This window comes from Gymnoscopelus microlampas (assembly GCF_963454915.1).
Source record: "Gymnoscopelus microlampas genome assembly, chromosome: 12".
NCBI lineage: Eukaryota > Metazoa > Chordata > Actinopteri > Myctophiformes > Myctophidae > Gymnoscopelus > Gymnoscopelus microlampas.
Genome location: NC_139949.1, coordinates 18,500,077 through 18,523,146, shown reverse-complemented (window position 1 = coordinate 18,523,146; position 23,070 = coordinate 18,500,077). Strand labels below are relative to the sequence as shown.

Here is a 23,070-nt window from a genome sequence, read left to right as displayed (position 1 = left end):
TTTTGCCTCCTTTTTGGGCATCCCAAGTTGCTAAAACCCTCTAACAACCAGTCTGTGGGTATGTGCTATAGGCTACCACATATAAAAACAAATAGTCTGCACCCATAGCCCAGCTCTGAGATGGTATGTAGAAGTGGTTGGTATTTAATTACCGTGATCATAAAGGCTTCCTCTAGGCTAGGGTCAAAGGTGCAGGCTAGCTCTAATACAGACTGGACTTTTCATCAACCACAACATCTGGTGTAAATTAGTTGTAAAAGATGTAAAAGTGTCAGGGTTATCACAGAGATGAAACATGGATGGCATTTCACAGAAATGTTTGTACATTCTCACTGTGGATGCATGATATTTTGATATGTCCTTTGCAATGACACACACACACACACACACACACACACACACGCACACGCACACGCGTACACACACACACGCACACACAGGGGCGAATGCGTCAATCTCCTGGCATGGTAGAGATTAATTAAGCAATTAAAACCCTATCATGCTCTGTGGCAAATGCTGAGCAGTCCCGGTTGACCTAGATTTTAGATCAATATGGCAAGAGAAAGTGACTATGATAGAGGGTTCATTATTGGGTCATGGATGGCAGGAGCTTCTGTCACAAAGACTGCTCAACTATAGCTAGTGTTTCAATAGGAACAGTAACTAAAGTGACATCTGCATGTCCATCTATGGGAAAGACATCAGTGAAATAGAAATCTAATGTGCACATTCAGTGACTGTGATGCTTGCGTATGAGTGCGATATGTAAGGATGATCAGACTGTGTCTGTAGAATATTCCTTCGACGACTACATAGGGCTGCTCAGGGCTGCAGTGCATAAGCCCCTCGTTAAAAGGATGAAAGCACAGTTGAGAGTTAATGGTGCATAAACCACAGATACTGGCCTACAGAGATGTAGGAAAAAAAGTGATATGGTCAGATGAGTCATCCTTAACCACAGCATATTCTCCACAGCTGGGTGAGTGCATGTGTGGCTGGGCAGAATGGTACAGGTCTGAATGCTTTGACCCCTTCAGTGGGGGGGGGGGGCTGGTGTAGGGTTGGCAGATCTGCTAATTATAATCTCCCCGCAAGATTTTTTTTTTTTAAATAGCCGATCTACAAGCTCACATACGCGTCGCACCGCGACGCGTCAAATAGCTGATATATATGTTAATGTTTAGTTACAACATTTTAAGTTGCAAGTTTATATTTTATAAAGTGTTTTGTTTAAAGTAATTCTGAATGTTCTGTAATTGGGTGTGGTCACTTTAAGAGCAGAATGTATCAGTAGTCATGTGACCTGCAGCATGTCATGTGATCACCTGTAACCAGGAAGTAAAGTCAGTTTAGCACATGGCCGAGCACAGAGAGACTGTGTTTTTCATCTATCACAATCCAACAACATCTACCTACATCTTAGCTGTTTGATAGCATCGTGGGTATGTACTTATTGATAGCATGTTTATGGATGATTGTAGATCAGTATTTTTGACATATTGTTAATTTTGACTATGCATATTTGTATGTTTCAGTTTCACCTTCCTTGAACGTTATTAAACCTGTGGATATGGAACAACTGTCTTCAGAGTCTTAATGTCAAGGAGGAGTTTATCTGACTGTCAAGATATTTAACACTTATATTGAGGACAGTACAGTTAATGTACTCATGTGTCCCATAGTTGCTTCTTTTGGGCTGGTTTTCCTAGACCTGGTTGCTTGTTTCTCTCATAGAATCTGGCAACACTGGTCTGGTGGCTCTGTTGTGCGGTGGGGGTATTACTTACTTGGCCCTACATCGGGGGATCTACAACGATGGGGATCGACATCGACAGGTTGTGAGCGTGTAGATTTTGGCTATTTGAACTATTTGAAACATTTTCAAATAGTTCAAACAGCCAAAATCTACAAGCTCCCATTAATTAATTTAATTAATTTAACGATTTTAAAAATAGTAAAAAATGGCTAAGAAGTTTAGGGATAATGGGTAAGGCACTGGCGGAAATAGGGCCCATTAGTCTACTTGTCTTAGCCTGGTTCCAGACGAATCTGCCATTGCAAAAAAAAAAATTGCCCTTGGCAGATTAGGTCTGGCCCCTCTCAATAGAGATTGGATTTCTCTCCCTCCGAAGTTGTGAGGGACCAATCAGAGCCCAGTATGCAAATAATATGGGGCGGGTTTATCACCAGAAGCATTTTTTGAATTTGCCTCTTCGGAAATGCAGGTTCCACACAGAGATTCCAGACAAATATCTATGCAGTGATATTAGTCTGGCCATGCCAGGCTATACTTGTCCTGGAAGGGTCACTGCAGATCAATATAAAGTGATTCTGAGTGTTTGCCTTTATCCTATGATGAAACACTTCTATCTTGATGGGAGTGGTTTCTTCCAAGATGACAATGCACAATCCACAAGGCACAAAGTGTGCACTGAATTTGATGAGTATAAAAATAACTTGAATCACATGCCATGGGTTTTGCAGTCGCCCAATCTTTGCCCAACTGAACAATTATGAAGGAAACAAAATGTGTCTGGCACATCAGACAGAGTTCCCTGCCATCATCATCAAAACCAAATGAGGGAAAATCTTTTTGAAAATGACTCTCCGTCCTTCCAGTTCTGAATTGTTATCAACTGTCTAGTCTACAGTACATTGAAAAGAATCAACCAAAAATGCAAAGCTACTTGTTGACAGTGACTGCGGATTATAGGGCTGATTGCTGAGTAGTCTTTGTTTAAAATGATAGACTCTTATAAGGGTAACCAATGGCATTATTACAAAGTGTTTAAACAAATGCAATGAAAAAGAAGAATGCATAGTAGGTTTGTAAAATGATGGTCACATTCTAAAAGACTGTGCACGAGAATACTATACGCACACCAAAGTCCTTTTAGTGGTGGCGGCCCACGGCAGAATAATCTAAATAGTTGTCTTCAAGAGACAAGAAGGTGGCCGCACACACAGGTAGCCAAAGTACTGTACCAATATTTTATTTTAGGACACAGAGTAAAAGGAAAAACAGCAGCATGACTGTCAAGAGAAAAATCTGATGTACGCTCAGCATCTAAAGACTGCAGTCCTCTTACGTGCCATACACAGAGGTCAGAGGTCAACCGCTGTTCAGTATACCATAGGGTCACTTATATTATCTACATATACGTATAAGCTTACGGTGCAATCAGTGGTGTAAAGTAACTAAGTACATTTACCCACGTACTGTACTTAAGTACAATTTTGAGGTACTTTTACTTTACCGGAGTATTTCCAATTGTCTATACTTTACTCCACTACATCTCAGAGGCAAATATTGTACTTTATATTATTTGAAAACTTTAGTTATTAGTTACTTTGCAGATATAAATATATTAAATTATAAAACATACATTAACCACTTTAGGCCTGTTTTATACCTAGGCTATTTTCAAACATTTTAGTACTTTTACTTTTGGTACTTTAAGTACATTATGATACCAATACTTTTGTACTTTTACTCCGGACTTTTACTTGTAACAGAGTACTTCTACATTGCAGTATTGATACTTTTACTTTAAGCCAAACATTTGAGTACTTTTTCCACCACCGGGTGCAATAATAAACAATGCGCGGAGGCAGAAATATTATTGGGTTTGCTCTGGGTAACTTGTGAGCTGTAAAGTGGAAATCTTGCATGGGCAGAGATGTAAGTTTCACCTCCATGAGCACCACTCGGCCGCCCCAAGCTCTCACCGGCTTTGAATCTATCTGTCAATGCTTAGCCCACACAGAAAAAAAAGAAGAAAATGGAGAGAATCTCTTCAAAGATGTGTGGACGTGGGGATTTATTTTTCAGGAAATGTCTGTCATTGATTTTCTCATTGTTTTTCATACCGTTTTTTTTTTTTTTTTTGCTGACTATGGTTGAGTGGACACGTCCAAAGTTTCTCTGAAGTGTTGCAGAAGTCTTCTGGCTCTGTCTCTCACAACTTTTTTGGTCCGTGCCTCCTTACTTTCTTTATAGACACACAGAGGAAACTTGAATTTGCTTTCATTGGCACTCAGCATAATGTATGTCGGGAGTCATCAACAACAGCAGCTGATGATTGTGAGGTGTGTACACTTCAAGTGAGACTCCCTCTGAGTTTTGGCAAATTACATTAGAGGTAGACAAACTTGCACGTACTGTATGCAGGGCATACACATCCATACACACGCGTGCCCCACACACGCGCACACACGCACGCACACACACACACACACACACACACACACACACACACACACACACACACACACACACACACACACACACACACACACACACACACACACACACACAGTTCCCATTTGCTGCACCAATTGACTGAAATGGACACGTTTCTTCAGGTTTTTTGTCTCCCAGTTTGATTAAAGGAACTAATTATTAAACCAAAGTTCAGGCATGGGGCAATAAGACAGGAATGCATCTGACAGTCTCCCTTTCTCTCAGAGGAACTGTAGCCGGACTCATTACTATTCCGTCAGCACACCTGTGCTGCGCTCGATTACAAAGAGCACCACATTTGCAGAGTAAAGCCCTCGCCAATTAATGTGTCTTCAATTCATTTGTGATCACACAAAGGTTCAGTTTCTTCGTTGTCTCACTTTAGAAATGCGCCCATCTCTTCTGGAGATGGTTTCCAGAGACAGTGGCCTCCAGCATATCAATACTCGTGCACAGAGCGCACGCTGACAGTGACAAACCAGACCCTACATTTGGTGTGATGAGACAGACAAGCCAAAACAGCTGCTAGCAGAACAGCACACATTTCTGATCCATGGTCCAGTGTAACTCATAAGCACACAGATGCATTTCAAACCAATAACAATAACCAATACACTGGTTTTATTGGATGGGTTGTATTATGTTTGTATATCTTCTTGCAGGCCCTTTGGCTACGATGGTGGTGATGGCTGATTGATGGCATTCCGTGTATTCCATCATTCTCATTACCAATGGTTGTCTTCGGTGATGGGCTGATTGTGGGCACTCTGTGCCTTCTGTTAGCCTGTGTGCCTACTTAATGCCAACCTGTAACTACAGTAGTGCTGATGATGGTCTGAGGACCGAAATGTCCACTCCACTGTCTTTACTTATGCACTTGTGTCACTTTCCCCATGATCTGACCCTAGAATGATCACGTGAACATGTTTGGAGCACTTACGTCCAGTTAGTGAATCTGTACTACTGTACAGTATATCTTCATGGTCTGTGGTTGTAACTTAATAATATTCTCAGAAGTCAGTGGTTCCCAAACGGTTTGCTGAGGCACACTGGTGTGCCCTGAGACTGGACATGGTGTTCCTGGGGGTTTTGTGATTATTGAAATATAACTAAATAAAACTTTATGAATTGTTGAATTGCACACAGTATCTCAAAGTCCGATGTGTGGATTACCACGAAACTTGCCGTGTGTATTCACACTCCATAGAGGAACCCTAACCATTGGAGTGACACCATGGTCTTTCCTGTAGCGTCACCCTTCGGCACAGACATTCCAGTTGGGTCTACGGAAGCCTTTTGGACTCTTAGTTTTTTGTCTTTGTTGTCGTTTGTTTGTTTCATATTATTGTAGCATCTGTCTTTCAACTGAAGATCTATCTTTCTTTACACTCATCATAGATCCAGAATGCATCAGAGTTCCTCCCAGGTTGAATTTGTTTATGTCTCCAGAACAGTGTTTGTTCTCTCTCTCTCTCTCTCTCTCTCTCTCTCTCTCTCTCTCTCTCTCTCTCTCTCTCTCTCTCTCTCTCTCTCTCTCTCTCTCTCTCTCTCTCTGCTCATCACATTCTGCTCACTTCCACCACTCCGGTGAGGTGCTGAAGCCGCCTCCCCCTGGCAATAAATGACTGACAGGTCTGCAGCGTTGACAACACCTGAATAGACCACGGGAGAGCAAAGAAATGATTGGCTTTCTGAACAAAGAAAAGTGCAGTATGAAATATAGACAGGAGAAGAGGAGAGAGGGGGAGGGCTGGAGAGATGAGAGAGAGAGAGATCTATGCTTTACCAGTGGGTAGAGTTGTCTCGGCATCTTCATCAGCTACATATATCATGGTCCCATGTTCCCTATATGCCCTTCTCTCCATCAATGAATTATACCCCTTACTACTCCTGTTCTTTGTTAATCATCTTCTTCTTTTGTAATTCTTTTTTGGGCATTTTCTGCCTTTATTGATAGTACACAGTAGACTGACAGGAAATAAGGAGAGAGAGATGGGGAGTGACACGCAGCAAAGGTAGTCGGGATCGGGATTCGAACCCATATGACACGCTGTCAGGCTGCATTAGCAGCCTAGGTGCCCGGACCGCTACGGGCCTACCAGCCGTCCGGGCCTGTTAATCATGTTTTACAGCGGCCCATCACCTCACATAATAATAATGTTCGAAAATTTGCGAAAATGGCTTAAGTATTTCAAAACACATTTTGGACCCTGGGCATTACATTTTTTTGCATATTCATGATTCATTCAAAAACTGTTTCTTCACAAGAGGTTTCTCCAAAACACAGTATAATATATACTGTGTGTGTGTGTGTGTGTGTGTGTGTGTGTGTGTGTGTGTGTGTGTGTGTGTGTGTGTGTGTGTGTGTGTGTGTGTGTGTGTGTGTGTGTGTGTGTGTGTGTGTGCGCGCGCGCGCCTTTTGTATACAGTATACCATAGAGAGACTTATGAAATGTTATTTAGGCATTTAACAAAGATACATTATATATATATTTAATCCTGCTTGTAATGATGCCATGTGAACCACTTAGACCATTTAGAACTGAGAAACAGTGCAGTAGACAGCAGCAGAGAGTGCAATATTCACACTTGCGTCAGCACAGAAGAATACAGCAGAACATCACGTTGCTTTGCACAGCTATCATTCATCGATCATAGAGTCCCACTGTGTATACCACACAGACAGTGTCGGACACCCAGCTGGAGATTGGATAATAAGCTCTTGGTAGAGCTGATCAATGACCCCTATGAAGTCCTGTTGTATTTAGAACGTGGAGAAGGAAACTACTTTAGTATTGACTAGACTTGTTTTTGTCCCAATGTGGCCATAATCCTCAAGTTAACTCTAAACCGCTTCGGCCTTCAGTGGCTGCCGTACTGGGAATCAATTACAGTGCACTCCAGCTGCGTTCACACTGTCAGTTACAAAGGATACAAAGATACACAGCATACTTGTAACTTTGTTGCTGAAGTTGAAAACAGCTCAACTTTATTTTTGCTTTGTAACGGTTTTTAACCCTTTAAGACCGAGAACGCATCTGTGTCATTTTAGATTTCTTTTGGCTATTCCAAAATAGCAGATATACAAGCTCATAGCGCGGCACCGAGTGCCGCGCTATGAGCTTGCAGATCTGCTATTTTTGAAAAGTCGTGAAAATGTGAGCAAATCTTTGAATATATATATTTTTAAAGCAAACATTTTTAACTCAAATATTTGCTTCTGGGGATTCTTAACAGTTTTTAAGAGAAAACTTCTGTTGCTATAATCAGTGGTTCCCAAACCTTTTTTATGTCAAGGACCCCCAAAATGATATGTATTTGGCCGCGGACCCCCATCTCAAAATATGTTGTTCCAGGGACCCCCCAGAAGCAAAGATTTAAAGAGTTAAAAATGTTCTTTGCACACATTTTCACGTTTTAAAGACAGCAGATCTGCAAGCTCGTGTATGAGCTTGTATATCTGCTGTTTTTGAGTAGCCAAAGAAATCTTAAAATGACACGGATGCGTTCCCGGATTGAATGGGTTAATGTGAAAACCATTCACCCACACTCCGAACGTGAGTGCCTCTGCTGGAAGTGTCGAGGAGTGACACTTCTTTTCAGTAGCAAAAACAGAAGAATTAGCCAGGCTAATCTGTGTGAAAAAAAAACCTGGGGAACAAAAACATGCATTTTCAGAAAACTTTCAGGCGTGCAAGCCAGAAGAGTTGGAATGGCACAAATCTGTAGCTGTTGTAGCTTTTATGCATCTTTGTATCTTCATGTTACTGGTCTTCCATTGACAATGAATGGTTGTTGACTGTGTCTTTGTAGCTGCCAGTGTGAACGCAGCATAAAAGGTGGTGAACCCGCCAGTGACCACGTGGGCGTTCAAGAATCTCATTTTAAAACCTTGCTCCCATTTCTTGTAATTGTTTTTCACATTTTCCTTGTATTTGTTATTAGATGTTTTTTACCCTCTGTTTCACTTCTTCTGTTTACTGTTTCAAAGAAAATGAACTTCCTGCATTATATAAGCACAATAACATCTGTGGTAATAATTCAGCTCAGAGAGAGTGTACACTCAGTAAAATGAACGCAGAGAATAGTAGTGTGTGGAATGCCTGTAGAGATGTGTAGGCTTTATATTGTGTGTGTGTGTGTGTGTGTGTGTGTGTGTGTGTGTGTGTGTGTGTGTGTGTGTGTGTGTGTGTGTGTGTGTGTGTGTGTGTGTGTGTGTAATGTACAGTATATGTGACAACACATTGCTCTGTTCTCCTCCCCCTCAAGGTGCCAAGGAGGTGAATGCCAGTGGGAAGACGTTCACCGTGCGCAGCTCTCTGGAGCTGCACGTGGACAGAAGTGACGACGGGGTCGCCTTCACATGCAAGGTGGACCACGTGGCGCTCTCCCAGACACCACAGCAGGCCACTGAAGTACTGGAGGTCCACTGTGAGTTTACCACGCACACATGCGCGCACACACACACACACACACACACACACACACACACACACACACACACACACACACACACACACACACACACACACACTCATTATTATTGCACTGTATCCAACCACACAAAAAGCGATCTATTCTTTTTTTATGTATTATATCAGTACTTTGTGGCAACCCAAAAATATGAGTTTTTTTTTATCAAGAAACGGTAAAAAGGAGGCATGTACAAAAAGAGGCTTGTATTAGAAGAGAGGCTTTTAATTGCTTGTTTCAACAACGCCCCCGGTCATTCATAGAGAGCCGGTTTTTAATTGAATAGAGGTCACTATTAGAGGATTTACGGTATTGACTTGACTCCTCATTCACACACACACACACACACACACACACACACACACACACACACACACACACTGGGGCACGGTGGCGCACTCTGTAGCGCTGTCGCCACACAGCTAGAAAGTCCTGGGTTCGATTCCTGCCGGGGACGCTGTGGGTGCTGGGGGCGTGTCCTCTCCTCCGCGTCATCAGTGCCCATACCCTAGGTCAGTGGTTCTCAACCTGGGGGTCGCGACCCCCAGGGGGGTTGCCAAATAATTTGGGGGGGCCGCCAGATTTTTGGGTGAATTTGAAAAAAAAAAAAAAAACATTTTTTTTTTTTTTTTTTTTTTTACAAAATATTTTTTATATGTTATTATTAATTCATGTTTTATCAGTTAATTTACTAAATTCAAGATAAAAAGATTTCATTATTAACATTAGGAAAACATTTTTAATGTAATATAATACATAATTATCAAATAACCTATTATAATTAAATAACCTAACCCTAACCCTAACCCTAAAACCGAAATAAAGTAACCAAAAAAAGGGAAAAAAAACAAACCCAATCCGCCCAGAACCGCGAAAAAATTTCGCGCGCGCTTTGCGAACGGGACACCGCACATGCATGCGCGCTGCGCGCGCGTGCATGCGGGGGATCGCGAGAAATAATACCACTATTTTGGGGGTCGCGGCCTGAAAAGGTTGAGAACCCCTGCCCTAGGTGGGGTTGGCGAAAGGGCCTCTCTGTGTGGAGTTTGCATGTTCTCCCCGTGTCTCCTGGGGCAGGTACCCTCACAAAAACATGTCGTAATCCAGGTCGCTATACCGCCTCCCGCATGACAGCCGGGGCGCCTGATGGAGGGGAATGGAACTGGTTTGAATAACGTGTTCCTTCCACGCGCTAGGGTGGCATGAGCTCGGCTCTGGGCTCCCCAGGCTGGCGGGGGGAGTGTAGCGCCCAGGATCACTTAGACAATTGGCACTGGGTGAAAAAGGGTTGCAAAATCGTGGGATATTAAAAAAAAGATATTTACAGATTTATAGATGATAAAGGATTAGTTAGTTGTAGCTCCACGTAGCGTAAAACTATATATTCAGAGTTTTCAACAACAATTGTTGTGTGTTTCCCAGATGCTCCTCGTGTGGAAATCATCAACTCGCAGGCGTTCCCCCAGGAGGGTCAATACCTGAAGCTGGAGTGCGTTTCCAAAGGAAACCCCTCGTAAGTCACTGTCTGAGCAATGCACGTTCATGATGTTTGCAAAGTTTATCTCATCTCAAGCCTTAGCAGCAAAGCACATCTACCTTTACAATCTGCACGCAGTGGGTTTCTGCTGCAGTGCAATGGAATGGATGTTTTTTTGTTTGTTTTATCTCTGAAGTCTGCTTTGTAACTGATGCAGCCTTTTCCATCATTCAGTATAGCTTCTTCTGAAACCACTGGCTTGATTCATCGTTTGCTGTCCCTCCTAGGAGGGATTCAGAAAATAACATGTGTAAAATGCGTTGCTATATTACCAGTGATGTTAAGTAACTAAGTACATTTACTTAAGTACTGTACTTAAGTACAATTTTGAGGTACTTTTACTTTACTGGAGTACTTCCAATTTTCAATACTTTTACTTCTACTGTACTCCACTACATCTCAGAGGCAAATATTGTACTTTTACTCCACTACAATTATTTGAAAACGTTTAGTTACTAGTTACTTTTAGATTTAGATTATTATTACAAAACATACAATAACCACTTCAGCCCTTTATACATTTCGGCCATTTGAAAATAGCCGATCTACAAGCTCACAATGCGTCGCGATGCGACCCATTGTGAGCTTGTAGATCTGCTATTTTCAAAAGATTTCTTTACATGTTATACATTTGAAAACTTGTGAAATGGGACATTCTGCATAATGACTACTTTTACTTTAAGTACATTTTGATACCAATACTTTTGTACTTTCACTCAAGTCAGTTTTAAATTCCGGACTTTCACTTGTAACAGAGTGTTTCTACATTGCAGTATTGATACTTTCACTTAAGTAAAAAATGCGAGTACTTTTTTCTCCACTGTATGCGGTATCGTCCCATGGTTCTGTCCACTCAATAAGATGTGTAAAAGTTGTTACACACGGTATGGTCCCATGGTTCTGTCCCCTCAGACCGGACCCCGTGACGTGGACGAAGGACGGCGGCGAGCTCCCCGACCTGGAGAGGATGATCGTAGAGGGAAGAGAGCTGACCTTCACTCAGCTCAACAAGACAGACAACGGCACCTACCGCTGTGAAGCCAGGAACCACCTGGGGACCAGCAGTGCTGAATACGTTCTCTACGTGTATGGTGAGTTTAGTCTCAGGATATACACACACCTTGTATGTCCATGTTTCTTTTTTTTTTTTTGCTTTTTCATATATTCCTATTTTTTTCGTCTTCGTTTTGATAGCCTGGGATCAATACCATTTTCGGGTTTCTGATCCGGTCAGGCGGCCGGAAACCCGCACAAGCCGGAACCAGGGGGGCCTGTGTATCACCCCAAAATAATTCCTTGTGATCAAGAGCATTTAGATTTTAGGGTCTACCCAATAAAACCCTTGATGCGGTGTAGTTTGGCTTGTAGAAATAGTTTGTTTGGTGTATACATCCTTTATTCCAACTCGTAGCGCCTGGCGAGGCTAAACTTATACTTGATATAGCATTTGAATGCTAACAGGGGGAACCAAAACAAAGCGGCACTGAAAAAAACGGAACCCGCCACACCCGGAACCAGAGGATTATTTTCCCTTTTTTTTTCAGTAGGCGTGGCCTAGACCGGATCACACGGGCCATTTAATAACGAATACCAGGCTTTCCTTCGAGGTGGAAAGTCTGGTGACGAGAGGTTAGCGTTTTGACAGTGTTGCGCAAAAGTAGCGAAAATAGCCAAGCATTGTGAGCTTGTAGATCAGCTATTTTCGGTATACAATAAGAAACTGTTTCGCCTCAAATGACGTGAAATGACGTGCCCAAAATAGGGACACCATGCACGTCGAAATCGGTTAAGTCTGTTTGTTTGTTTGTTTGATTGTAGGATTTATAAATATTGAAACAATTAAAAGTATGAACAAGAGCGGAACACGGGTTCTTTTTTCATTTCCTGAAAAGTAAAATCTTTGGACATACAAGGTTTCCTCCTGACAGCGACGATATGCAGTTACATTTACAGTATGTACGTGTAATCTTTCTGCCCACAACCAGATATCACTGTGAACACCGTCTAAAGCGAGCCGCTGAGAGAGTTCACTGTGACTCAGGAGGAACAAAATACACATCAGGCAAAGAAACCACAAGAGGGTTTAGAGCATTTATTTGTCCAACATGAGTCGGACTAATATCGATTCGGGCCGATACACTGTACTGTAACATTATTTATATTTGTGTACTCTGTATTGGCTTCTAAGTAATGTACTCACTTACTTACACACACACACACACACACACACACACACACACACACACACACACACACACACACACACACACACACACACACACACACACACACACACACACGCGGCGGTATACCGTATTTCAGAGGGCTGGAGGAACAGGATGCATTGCGTCTTAACCCTCACATCCGCCAGCGGTCTCCGAAGACACAGTCTTCTGGGTGATACAGAGCTGCTGTATCAAGCCTGCTGATCTGAGTACTGCACTGCTGATCCTAACGGCACATGTGATTAGTGTTAGACTATCTCAAAGGCAGGCAAACAGGGGCCTTAGGTGAAACAAGTGCTACCTACGCTATTCCGCAAATAAACTATCGTCCCAGATACCTCTGCGTCCCACCGCACGCGCGCACGCACGCCAGAGGTGTAAAGTAACTAAGTACATTTACTCAAGTACTGTACTTAAGCACAATTTTGAGGTACTTTTACTTTCCTGGACTATTTCCAATTGTCTATACTTTTACTTCTACTCCACTACATCTCAAAGGCAAATATTGTACTTTTACTCCACTACAATTATTTGAAAACTTTAATTGCTAGTTACTTTGCAGATATAGATTATTATATTATAAAACATACATTAACCTCTTTAGCCCTATTTTATACATAGGCCATTTGAAAATAGCCGATCTACAAGTTCACAACGCGTCGCATCGCGACGCGTTGTGAGCTTGTAGATCTGCTATTTTCAAACATTTTAGTACTTTTACTTTTGGTACTTTAAGTATATTTTGATGCCAATACTTTTGTACTTTTACTCAAGTAACTCGAGTACTTTTTCCACCACTGCACGCATGCATGCACGCACCCACACAAACTCACTCATTCGCATGTTGCCGTGGGGGAATGTGTGAGGGGAGGCACAAATATTCCGCTCCTGCCTTGTCAGGAATATCACCAGGAAGGATAACTAATTCCCCAGACCGTCAAAGGAGTTGGAGAGAGAGAGGGATAAAGGAACTCTGGGATGTCAGGGAGAACAGATAGCGCTTCCTTCTTCCTCCCTCTGCACCACCGCTGCTGCTGCCACAGATGACATTTGTCTTATGGCATTAAGTAATAATGCGTGAAAATGGAAGAATGGAGTCAGTGTGACTTCTCCCCCTTCTCTATTTTTAAACCATCAAGACCGGGAATGCGTCTTTGTCAAAATAGCAGATATACAAGCTTGTAGCGCAGCACTGAGTGCCGCGCTACGAGCTTGTAGATCTGCTATTTTTTGAAAAATCGTGAAAATATGTGCAAATCTATGAATATTATATTCTACAAAATGTTGTTTTTTGAAAAAACTTTCTATATCAGTGGTTCCCAAACCTTTTCATGTCAAGGACCACCCAAAATGATTTGTATTTCGCCGCGGACCCCCATCCCAAAATGTTCTGTTCCAGGGACCCCCCCAGAAGCAAAGATTTGAGTTAAAAATGTTGGCTTTGATAAATATATATATTCAAAGATTTTGCACACATTTAAAAAAAAAAATCAAAAATAGCAGAGCTTCAAGTTCATAGCGTGGCACTCGGTGCCGCGCTATGAACTTGTAGATCTGCTATTTTTGAATAGCTCAAAGTATAGAATAATGGATTAAGTGGTTACACAGATGCGTTCCCGGGTTTGAATGGGTTAAGCGTTAAGGCAGTGGTTGATGAGGGGCACATATTGGGAGAGCTGGGATCTGTTGGGGAGGGGGGGGGGGGTACAAAAAAAAAGATTAAGAGTGATGGGACTGTGCATGTGTGCGGGCGGGGGGGGGGGGGGGGGGGGGGGGGGCGAGGGTACGGCGGGGTACGTGAGCATTTGAGCTGTTTAGTTTGTTCTCCAGCTTGAAGGCAGATATGCTCTGATAAACAGGAGTGTAATCCTCCCAGGTATCAACTTGCCGTGTTCCGGTGTAGCTTTAATGTTAATGGATTCGTTCTTCCCCTTTCGATGGGCGTGTGCTAGTCTGTCTGTCAGCCAGTCTGCAAGTTAAAAGACACGAGTTACTACGTTGATGAGATTTACGCGTTCTTAAATGAAAGTGGGGGGGGTTGCACCACCGGCCACGCAAGCTAGTTTCCTTGTAGAGTGCAGCTGTTACTAAACATGTGCACCTACAGTATACCAACTATAGAATGGGTGTTGTGACATTGCTTATAGCTACCGTGTGTAAGCAACCAAACGTATTTATTTTTGCTGTTTCAGTAGTACATCGAGTGTCTTGGCCAGTGGTGGAGAAATATTGTACTTTTGATTCAACTACATTTGTAGGAACATTCTGTAAGTCCTATTTCAAATAGAGTGAAAATATCTTTAAACTTAAACCTTTTTTTTTGTGTGGAAATGTTCTAAATGTCAACTCATCAGTGCATTGATATTAAAAAGGAAAGCTTTGTATTTTTTGTACTTTTGAATACTTTGAGTATTTACTTGAGTATACTTTGTCCGCCACTGGTCTTGGCTAATGGTGAGGTGAGTATCCCTGAAGTATGAGTTTATCAGTGAGGTCGGGGATAAGCATTCAGGATCCTGGGGTTTTGTCTTGTCTAGTCCTGTTCCTACCAGCAGAGTGAGAGCGTTGTGACAAAAGGACAATGGAGTGGGGTACCTGGTGGCTCAGTCACGTGCACTGACCATACAAATTACAGTATGCTCCTTGAAAGCGTATATATATTGACATTCTTTTATTAGGAGTAGCCCCTTGAGATTCAGGATCTCGTTTTCGAAGGGGTCCTAGAGACTGCAGTACAGTATACTGTAAACATACAATAAAAAAACAAATAACAAGTAATGGACCGGATATTAATCCGACCCCCGTCTCGCATGTCTCTGTCCTTGGTTTCCTATCAAATATGTACAATGATCAGCTACATAATAGTATATTTCTGAAATATGTAATCGGAAAAAGAAATGGAATTTGCACAGAGAGGAAACAAAGGAGAACGTTCAATCAGCGTCTTGTGAGGCAAGAGAGAAAGAACTTGTTTATATATTCATAAACATAATTCAACATAGTATAACTTAACATAACATAATTCAAACTGGCTTGCATGAAGAGATAAATGCAGTGCCAAATTGCCTACCAGCTGCAATTTTGATTCAGTTAGAATAGCTATTGATGCTGAAAACGAAACATTTTTTTTTGCCCTGGCACGCCGTGTAGAACCGTCATTTAACAGCAAGTGCCAGAAAGCAGTAAGGTTTCAACACAGCTTTTGTTTATGTTGTTTATCCATTATCACTGAATCTGATTTCGAATGACGTGTGACCCTGATCAGCAGCGAGGAAATTGGTTCATGATAAACATATGCATATACATTATATTCATATGGTTAGAGCTGCTTATGTGATGTTATATTATGCTTCTATGTTTAGTGTACTGTAATGAATAAATAAGGGCCACTGCCACACCACTCCCCAATTGTCTTAACCCTTTAAGACCGGGAACGCACGTGTCATTTTAGATTTCTTTGGCTATAAAGATATACAAGCTATATACAAGCAGATCTACAAGCTCATAGCGCAGCACCGAATGCCGCGCTATGAGCTGGTAGATCTGCTATTTTTGAAAAATCTAGAAAATGTGTGCAAACTTTAAATATATGTATTTTTTAAAGCGAACATTTGTAACTCAAATCTTTGCTTATATATTTTATATCAGTGGTCCTAAAACTTTTTTCGTGTCAAGGACCTCCCAAAATTATATGTATTTGTTCAAGATTTTTCAAAAATAGCAGATCTACAAGCTCGTAGCGCGGCACCGAGTGCCGCGCTACAAGCTTGTAGATCTGCTATTTTTTGAATAGCCGTAGAAATCTTAAAATGACACACAGATGGGTTAATATTCAGAACCCCTAATCTACAAATCTCTCCCGTTGCTGAGGACTGATAAATGTCACCTTGATGTTTAGGAGCCTCGCGATCCATCTCCTTTTCCCATCTCCTAATTTTTAAGCGCTAAAATCTAATCATGTGTGAAGGCTCCATTAAAGATGTGGAAGAGGCATTGGCCCTAATTCACAGCCGCGAGCAAGAGTCACACACAGACAGAGAGTGTGACGACAAAGACAGTGACTTACAGTGCATTCGGGTCCGTCTTCACATTCTCACCTTGGATTTTTCTGTGTACGCTCCCCCTTAGTTTGTTAAATTATTGCCATGGCTTTGAAACCGTGGCTTTTATTTACTGTGATATAAAGGATGCGTGTTGTTTACCATCATTAACCAATCTGGGACCTTGGTAGTGATGGACGATCAAGTCCTTTTTTTTGTGGAGTCTATTTGAATACACAGCGTAACCCTAGTGAACCTGTTCATTATTTAACCCATTTAGACCGGGAAAGTTCCATTTGTGCCAAAATAACAGGTACACAAGCTCATAGCCGCTCTACGAGCTTGTAGATCTGCTATTTTTGAAAAAAATTGAAAATGTGTGCAAATCTTTGAATGTAATATATTTTTAAAGCCAACATTTGCAACTCAAATCTTCTGCTTCAAAAAAAAAATAATTATATGTATTTGGCCGCGGACCCCCATCTCAAAATATGTTGATCCAGGGACCCCCAGAAGCACAGATCGGAGTTAAAAATGTTCGTCTTAGAACATATATTCAAAGATTTGCACAAAGTTTCCACGATTATTCAAAAAATAGCAGATCTACAAGCTCATAGCGCGGCACTCGGTGCCGCGCTATGAGCTTGTATATCTGCTATTTTTGAGTAGCCAAAATAAATCTTAAAGTGGCACAGATGTGTTCCCGGTCTTAATGTGTTAAAACAAGTAAGGTTTCGGTAAAGTTTCCTCTAACCTCCCTCCTGATTCTTATAGCCTCCGGCAGGAGATTTTAATTAGGGCCACACGCCAAGGTCATCGCGTCCGTGCTGCCACTGCTGCAAATGCCACCCAAATGGAACAACAAGAAGAAGAAGCAATGTGCGCGTTGATGGCATCGCTATAATGACGCTATAATGCCGCTTCATGAGCTTGTAGATTGGCTATTTTTGGTGCGTGACACCTACAACAACCGCAGTATAAATCCCCCTCAAAGCCCAGTGCTTCTTAGCCACCACAGAAAAAAAGGTAATTGGGCGTGCATGGGTCAGAAAGAGCCCTATCCGGATTCATTACTTGTTCTTCTAAAATGGCAGCCAGTCTGTTCCTACCCTTCATCTGTGATTAGCACACCTTTTAGCCTTTCGCAATTGCCGCCATAATTCCTGGAAAATGCCTTTTTAATGGTTCCTCGCCGACGATGAGCCTCTTCCTTTTTTTCCTCGTTCAACCTTTCCTCAAGACATGCACTTAGCTACATAGTGATTCACGGCGAGGCTGAAATGTCATCCAGACATACGGGATGACGAGGGGCCCCGCAAAGGCGGGCCCGCGGCCAATTAAAAGCCTGCAGCTCAACCATAATAAGCACAGAGACATAAACATAGAAGCCAAGATGCTACTGTAACCTCGTTAACTTTGTCACGCGGCGCACCAAGTCCATTTTTTCCAATTACTTTAATGAGTGACATGTATGTGGGAAACATTGCCTTGATGGTGGCTGTACACAGAAAAACCCTCAGTGTTCATTCGACTCAGAGAGTGTTTCAAATGTAACCAAATCGGACCCGTAAGGATTTGACTGTGTACCGTTCCCCTCTAGTGAGAGTGCCAGAGTCAGATGTGGGGTGTGATTCAAAATTTGATTTGCATCCTGTTATGAACACATTCGTTGTTTTCGGTGAAGAGTTTTAGTGTAGGGGGGGAAAAAAGAAGGGGCCAAGTACAGACTTCTTGGGGACCTCGGTCAATGAAGTATACTGTAAGGTACAACATGGTCCATAGAAAACGTTATCTGTTGGGTAGCTGAACATGTAGCTGTTCAGTTCACCTTCCTAAGAAGGTCGTTGGTATTGTTTGAAGGTCGCATAAAAAGATAAATCAGTTGCTCTCAAAGTGGTGTCCAGGGACCCCTCAGGGTTCCTTCAGGGGGTCCAAATACACCCTTACAGATCTGTAACTCTGAGAGTGGACAGCTTGAACCAAATGAACCCGTAATTGAAATAAAAAAGCAAAATCAGGAGCTCTCGTTGGAGTAAATTAGGAGGTAAGTCTAAACCGACCGGAAATGATTGAATGCAGGCGAATACAAAGTGTTGTGGGAGCTGTGTTCACAGGCTGCAACATTGCACCCCAACACAATGAATTATATATTGACACATTTTGTTCTCAGCAGCAACTCAAAAGTCTGTCAAATGTCTGTCTAGCTTAACCTTGGCCCAGGCGTATCAGACAACATGCCCTGCTTTTCTGTTTTTCTATTCCAAAATGTTGCTCTCTCTCTCTCCCAAAAGCCGCTGAACCCTCAGCGGTGTGGAGGAAACGGAGCTTTGATACAGTCCAAGATTTATTCACCGTCTCGTGACCTTCTGAATGCTTGCCTCATAAAACTAGTAGCTTTCGCCCCCAAGCGTTACATGTTACGGTACATGGCGGTCGGAAAGCAAATCCGCAGCCAATGAATACAGCAGGTCATTCAAATTTCAGCTTCTGGGCGATGAGATTTGTTTAGTCTGAACCTTGACCCAGACCCACGCTGAATCATAATTATGGTCTGTCCAGTGATTCAGCACAGTCTGAACTGTTATTATTAATGTTCTACTCTGACTATATTATTGTTAAGTTATTCAAGATGGGTATCAGCCAATTTATAGCCTTAACTAATAAGAGAAAAACATGGCGGTTGATGATGCTTCACTTTCGTTCTGTGTTCATTTGATTAACATGTTTCATGTTTGCTGTTTTGGGATGTGTAGCCTAAAACATGTTTTCATTTGATTAACATGTTTCATGTTTGCTGTTTTAGGATGTGTAGCCTAAAACATGTGTTCATTTGATTAACATGTTTCATGTTTGCTGTTTTAGGATGTGTAGCCTAAAACATGTGTTCATTTGATTAACATGTTTTAGGATGTGTAGCCTACATGCCTATGTTCATGTTTGTTTTAACATGTATGCTAATGTATCATGTGATTTTAACATTTTTAATTTTCCCGCTACGTTGATATATACATATATACAACAATATATATGTATATATATGTATACATATATATATTTTGTTTTAATTTACTACATCATTGTTTTAGCCTAACTGTCCCAATGTGGTTTTGTGTTTTGTGTTATTTCTTTGTGTGTGTGTCCGTGTGTGTGTGTCTGTCGTGTCCTTTTCACCAGACGTCCCCACCACCCTGCCTCCATCCACCACCACCCTCCCCCATACACCTCCTCCAGATACTACCACACTGTTGTTAGACCCCCAGGCCTCAGACCCCACTGGTACGGGAGACACAGGTACTGTACTACTGACCCCCCCCTCACACACCCCCCTCTCCACACGCACACACACACACACCCCTTGCTGCACTCTCCTCCTCCACACAGCCTCCTCCTCCTTTGACTTTCACCTCCATGAACCATGCCGGAGCCCCTTCTCTTCTCTGCAGCTCCAGCAGCTCTCTTTTCCTCTCTCTCCCTCTTATATTTTTCCATCCTGCGGATGCATTTATTTGAGAGGTAGCGCTGAAAAACGACCTTATATAGGTGATATATAGATGGCAGTGGTGGCCTAGGTATATCATAGGGCTAAATGGTTAATGTATGTTTTATAATGTAATAATTTATATCTGCAAAGTAACTAGTAACTCAATTTTTCAAATGATTGCAATGGAGTAAAAGTACAATATTTGCCTCTGAGATGTAGTGGAGTAGAAGTAAAAGTACTGAAAATGTGAAATACTCCAGTGAAGTAGAATTACCTCAAAATTTTACTTAAGTACAACACTGATAGATAGATAGATTGATGGATAACCAGACAGACAGACAGACAGACAGACAGACAGACAGACAGACAGACAGACAGACAGACAGACAGACAGACAGACAGACAGATAGACAGACAGACAGACAGACACACACACACACACACAATGAACCTGAATAAAAAGATGAATATTCTGAACAAATAGGGCTGAATAAAAGACCGCATGTGCCTTTCAGTGCAGGGATATTTTTGGGAAAGCGTATTTGGGTTCCCGACTCGGCTCTCTCTGTGTTCTGCCCTCTTTCATTTTCCACCCACTTGTCTCCAGCTGTGTGTTGTTTCATTATAACCTCTCTCTCTCTCTCTCCATCCTCTCTCCCTCCGCTCAGCTTTACGTAAGTGAAAGTCCTAGTCCTCTCCCACAAGGAGCTCTGCTGTCCTCTCATGCATCTCCTCCACTCTCTCTCTCTCTCTCTCTCTTTTCTCTCTCTCCTGCATACTGCTTTGTATTTCCCTTCCATCCACGCGGTGATTTCATCTCTCCAACAATGCTTCCTTCAAATCCCCCATATTTCAAAGCGCTTCAGAGGGCCCCTCCAGCCGTTCCGCCATCACGCTTTGCAGCATTGTATTTTTATTTTATTTTCATTTTGTGGTGTTTTTTTTCTTATTTTTTTCCACAATCTTTTATTTATATATATATTTCCTCTCCGTCAGTGGTGGAAAGTATCTAAGTACATTTACTCAAGTACTGTACTTAAGTACAATTGTGAGATACTTTTACTTTACTGGAGTATTTCCAATCGTCTATACTTTTACTTCTACTCCACTGCATCTCAGAGGCAAATATTGTACTTTTACTCCACTACAATTATTTGAAAAATGTAGTTACTAGTTACTTTGCAGATGTAAATAATTACATTATAAAACATACATTAACCACTTTAGCCCTATTTTATACCTAGGCTATTTGAAAATAGCCGATCTACAAGCTCACAACGCGTCGCATCGCGACGCGTTGTGAGCTTGTAGATCTGCTGTTTTCAAACATTGGAGTACGTTTACTTTTGGTACTTTAAGTATATTTTGATACCAATACTGTTGCACTTTTACTCAAGTACATTTTGAATTCCACATTTTGACTTGTAACAGAGTATTTCTACAATGCAGTATCGATACTTTTACTTAAGTAAGAAAGGTGAGTACTTTTTCCACCGCTGCTCTTCATACACTCCTCCTCCCCCCCCCCCCCTCCTCCTGTCCCCTGCATCTCCCAGAGAGCTCTCTGATGCATAGTGTAGCTATATCGAGCTTCAGCAACGCGGTTGATCATCGCGCGTCAACGTGCGACTCCATCCTGCTTGATGTGTGCGGTATATATGTATATGATGTGGCGAGGTGCAACATTTCCTCCTGTTCGAGGCGGGGGGTGGGGGGTCGGAGCGGGGGAGGGGCAGTGGGATCTAAGACCGCCTTCACTTCTTCCCTGGTCGCCCCCAACACAACACCGTGTCTGCTTTCAAAGCGTCTATTTGATTTATTACCAGGGCCGCGTGACTGGCTCCGCTTGAAAGCGAAACCACTCCTGTGCGCTCCTTTTTTTTTCCTTTCCCACACGTGGGATGTGTGCACTTTGTCTCCTAATAAAGATCTCATGGCGCTCTGGAGGAAATGAGCCAGGTGGGCGGCCCAACAGCACGGCCAACCGCTGACCGATGACCGCTGACTGGCTTTCTTCTTCATCGTCTCTCTCTCTCTCTCTCGTCTGCTGTCTCCATCTGTATTTCCTTCAGCTATACCCTATCTTCTCTACCACCCTGTCTGTCGTCACTGTCAGGGCATTGCCATAACACATCAACTTCACTTTGAATGGCCAAAATGTATTTAAAATGGGTTTAAAATACCGGTATGTCATTTTAAAGCTGCAATATATAACTTCCTGCCCAAGATTCGAACCACAGTCCTGTATGAGAGACCAACATTTTTTACTGCTTTTCCAATAAGGCATCCTCACTTGGTGGTGGGAGGTAGTGTGCTATGAGCTTCAGGCAGTACTAGTTTTCAACCTGTAGGTGTCCTACCAGATGCCGGGGTCTAAATGTCTGAATGAAGTGCAAGGAGATCACCTCCAACCACTGCAGATGTGCTAGTTATATTGTATTAACATACTCTACCTACAGTTTGATTAAAATAAGTGCAGTACTACAGCTTTTGACTGTTTAAACATTTTTTGTACTGCATTTTTCAAAACAAACAACATAATATGATAGTTCCAAGTGCTGGGACTGGTAGATTAGATTCACTATATCACAGTAAAACCCTTAGTTTTAATACTGTGTAAACATTGACTGGGATCATTTGGGTCAATTTTTACACTGTCAAAGTTAAAGGTACTGTAAGTAAAACGATGCATGTTCTAAAGATCTGGAGAGACGGGGCGACCCATGTTACTATGAGCAACTATCAGAGTATAGAGCTTTAACTTTTTAACAATAAACATTTTGTTTAGATCATTTAACTTTAAATTGTTTTTTTCGTTTTTTTGTTCACTGTGCATGATGAAAGAAACAGCTAACTGACTTTTTTAGACAATATAATGAGCATGCTGTGTTCCGTGAACAAAACAACTTCACAGGTGAAGATGTCATTGTTTAAATAGAACAAAAGATGTCTATAGTTAGCTCATCAGGCCTGTATAAAAGCTCCAGCGCTTTGTTGTTAAGACTACAGCCATAATTGATCTTCTACTGCTCTTAATGGCACTCTTTGAGATTCAACAACGTTGTCTTTTT

At 42.0% G+C, this 23,070-nt stretch overlaps 1 protein-coding gene across 1 annotated transcript in view; it reads left to right on the top strand.

Annotated features, from left to right (window-relative positions):
* The window catches only part of cadm2a (cell adhesion molecule 2a), a 406,511-nt gene that overhangs the window by 366,345 nt on the left and 17,096 nt on the right, over window positions 1-23,070 (top strand). The window contains exons 6-9 of the mRNA XM_084074746.1: window positions 8,513-8,674; window positions 10,139-10,229; window positions 11,166-11,344; window positions 19,693-19,809. Of these exons, the coding sequence (XP_083930872.1) occupies window positions 8,513-8,674; window positions 10,139-10,229; window positions 11,166-11,344; window positions 19,693-19,809 (549 nt within the window). The remainder of the gene's footprint in view (window positions 1-8,512; window positions 8,675-10,138; window positions 10,230-11,165; window positions 11,345-19,692; window positions 19,810-23,070) is intronic.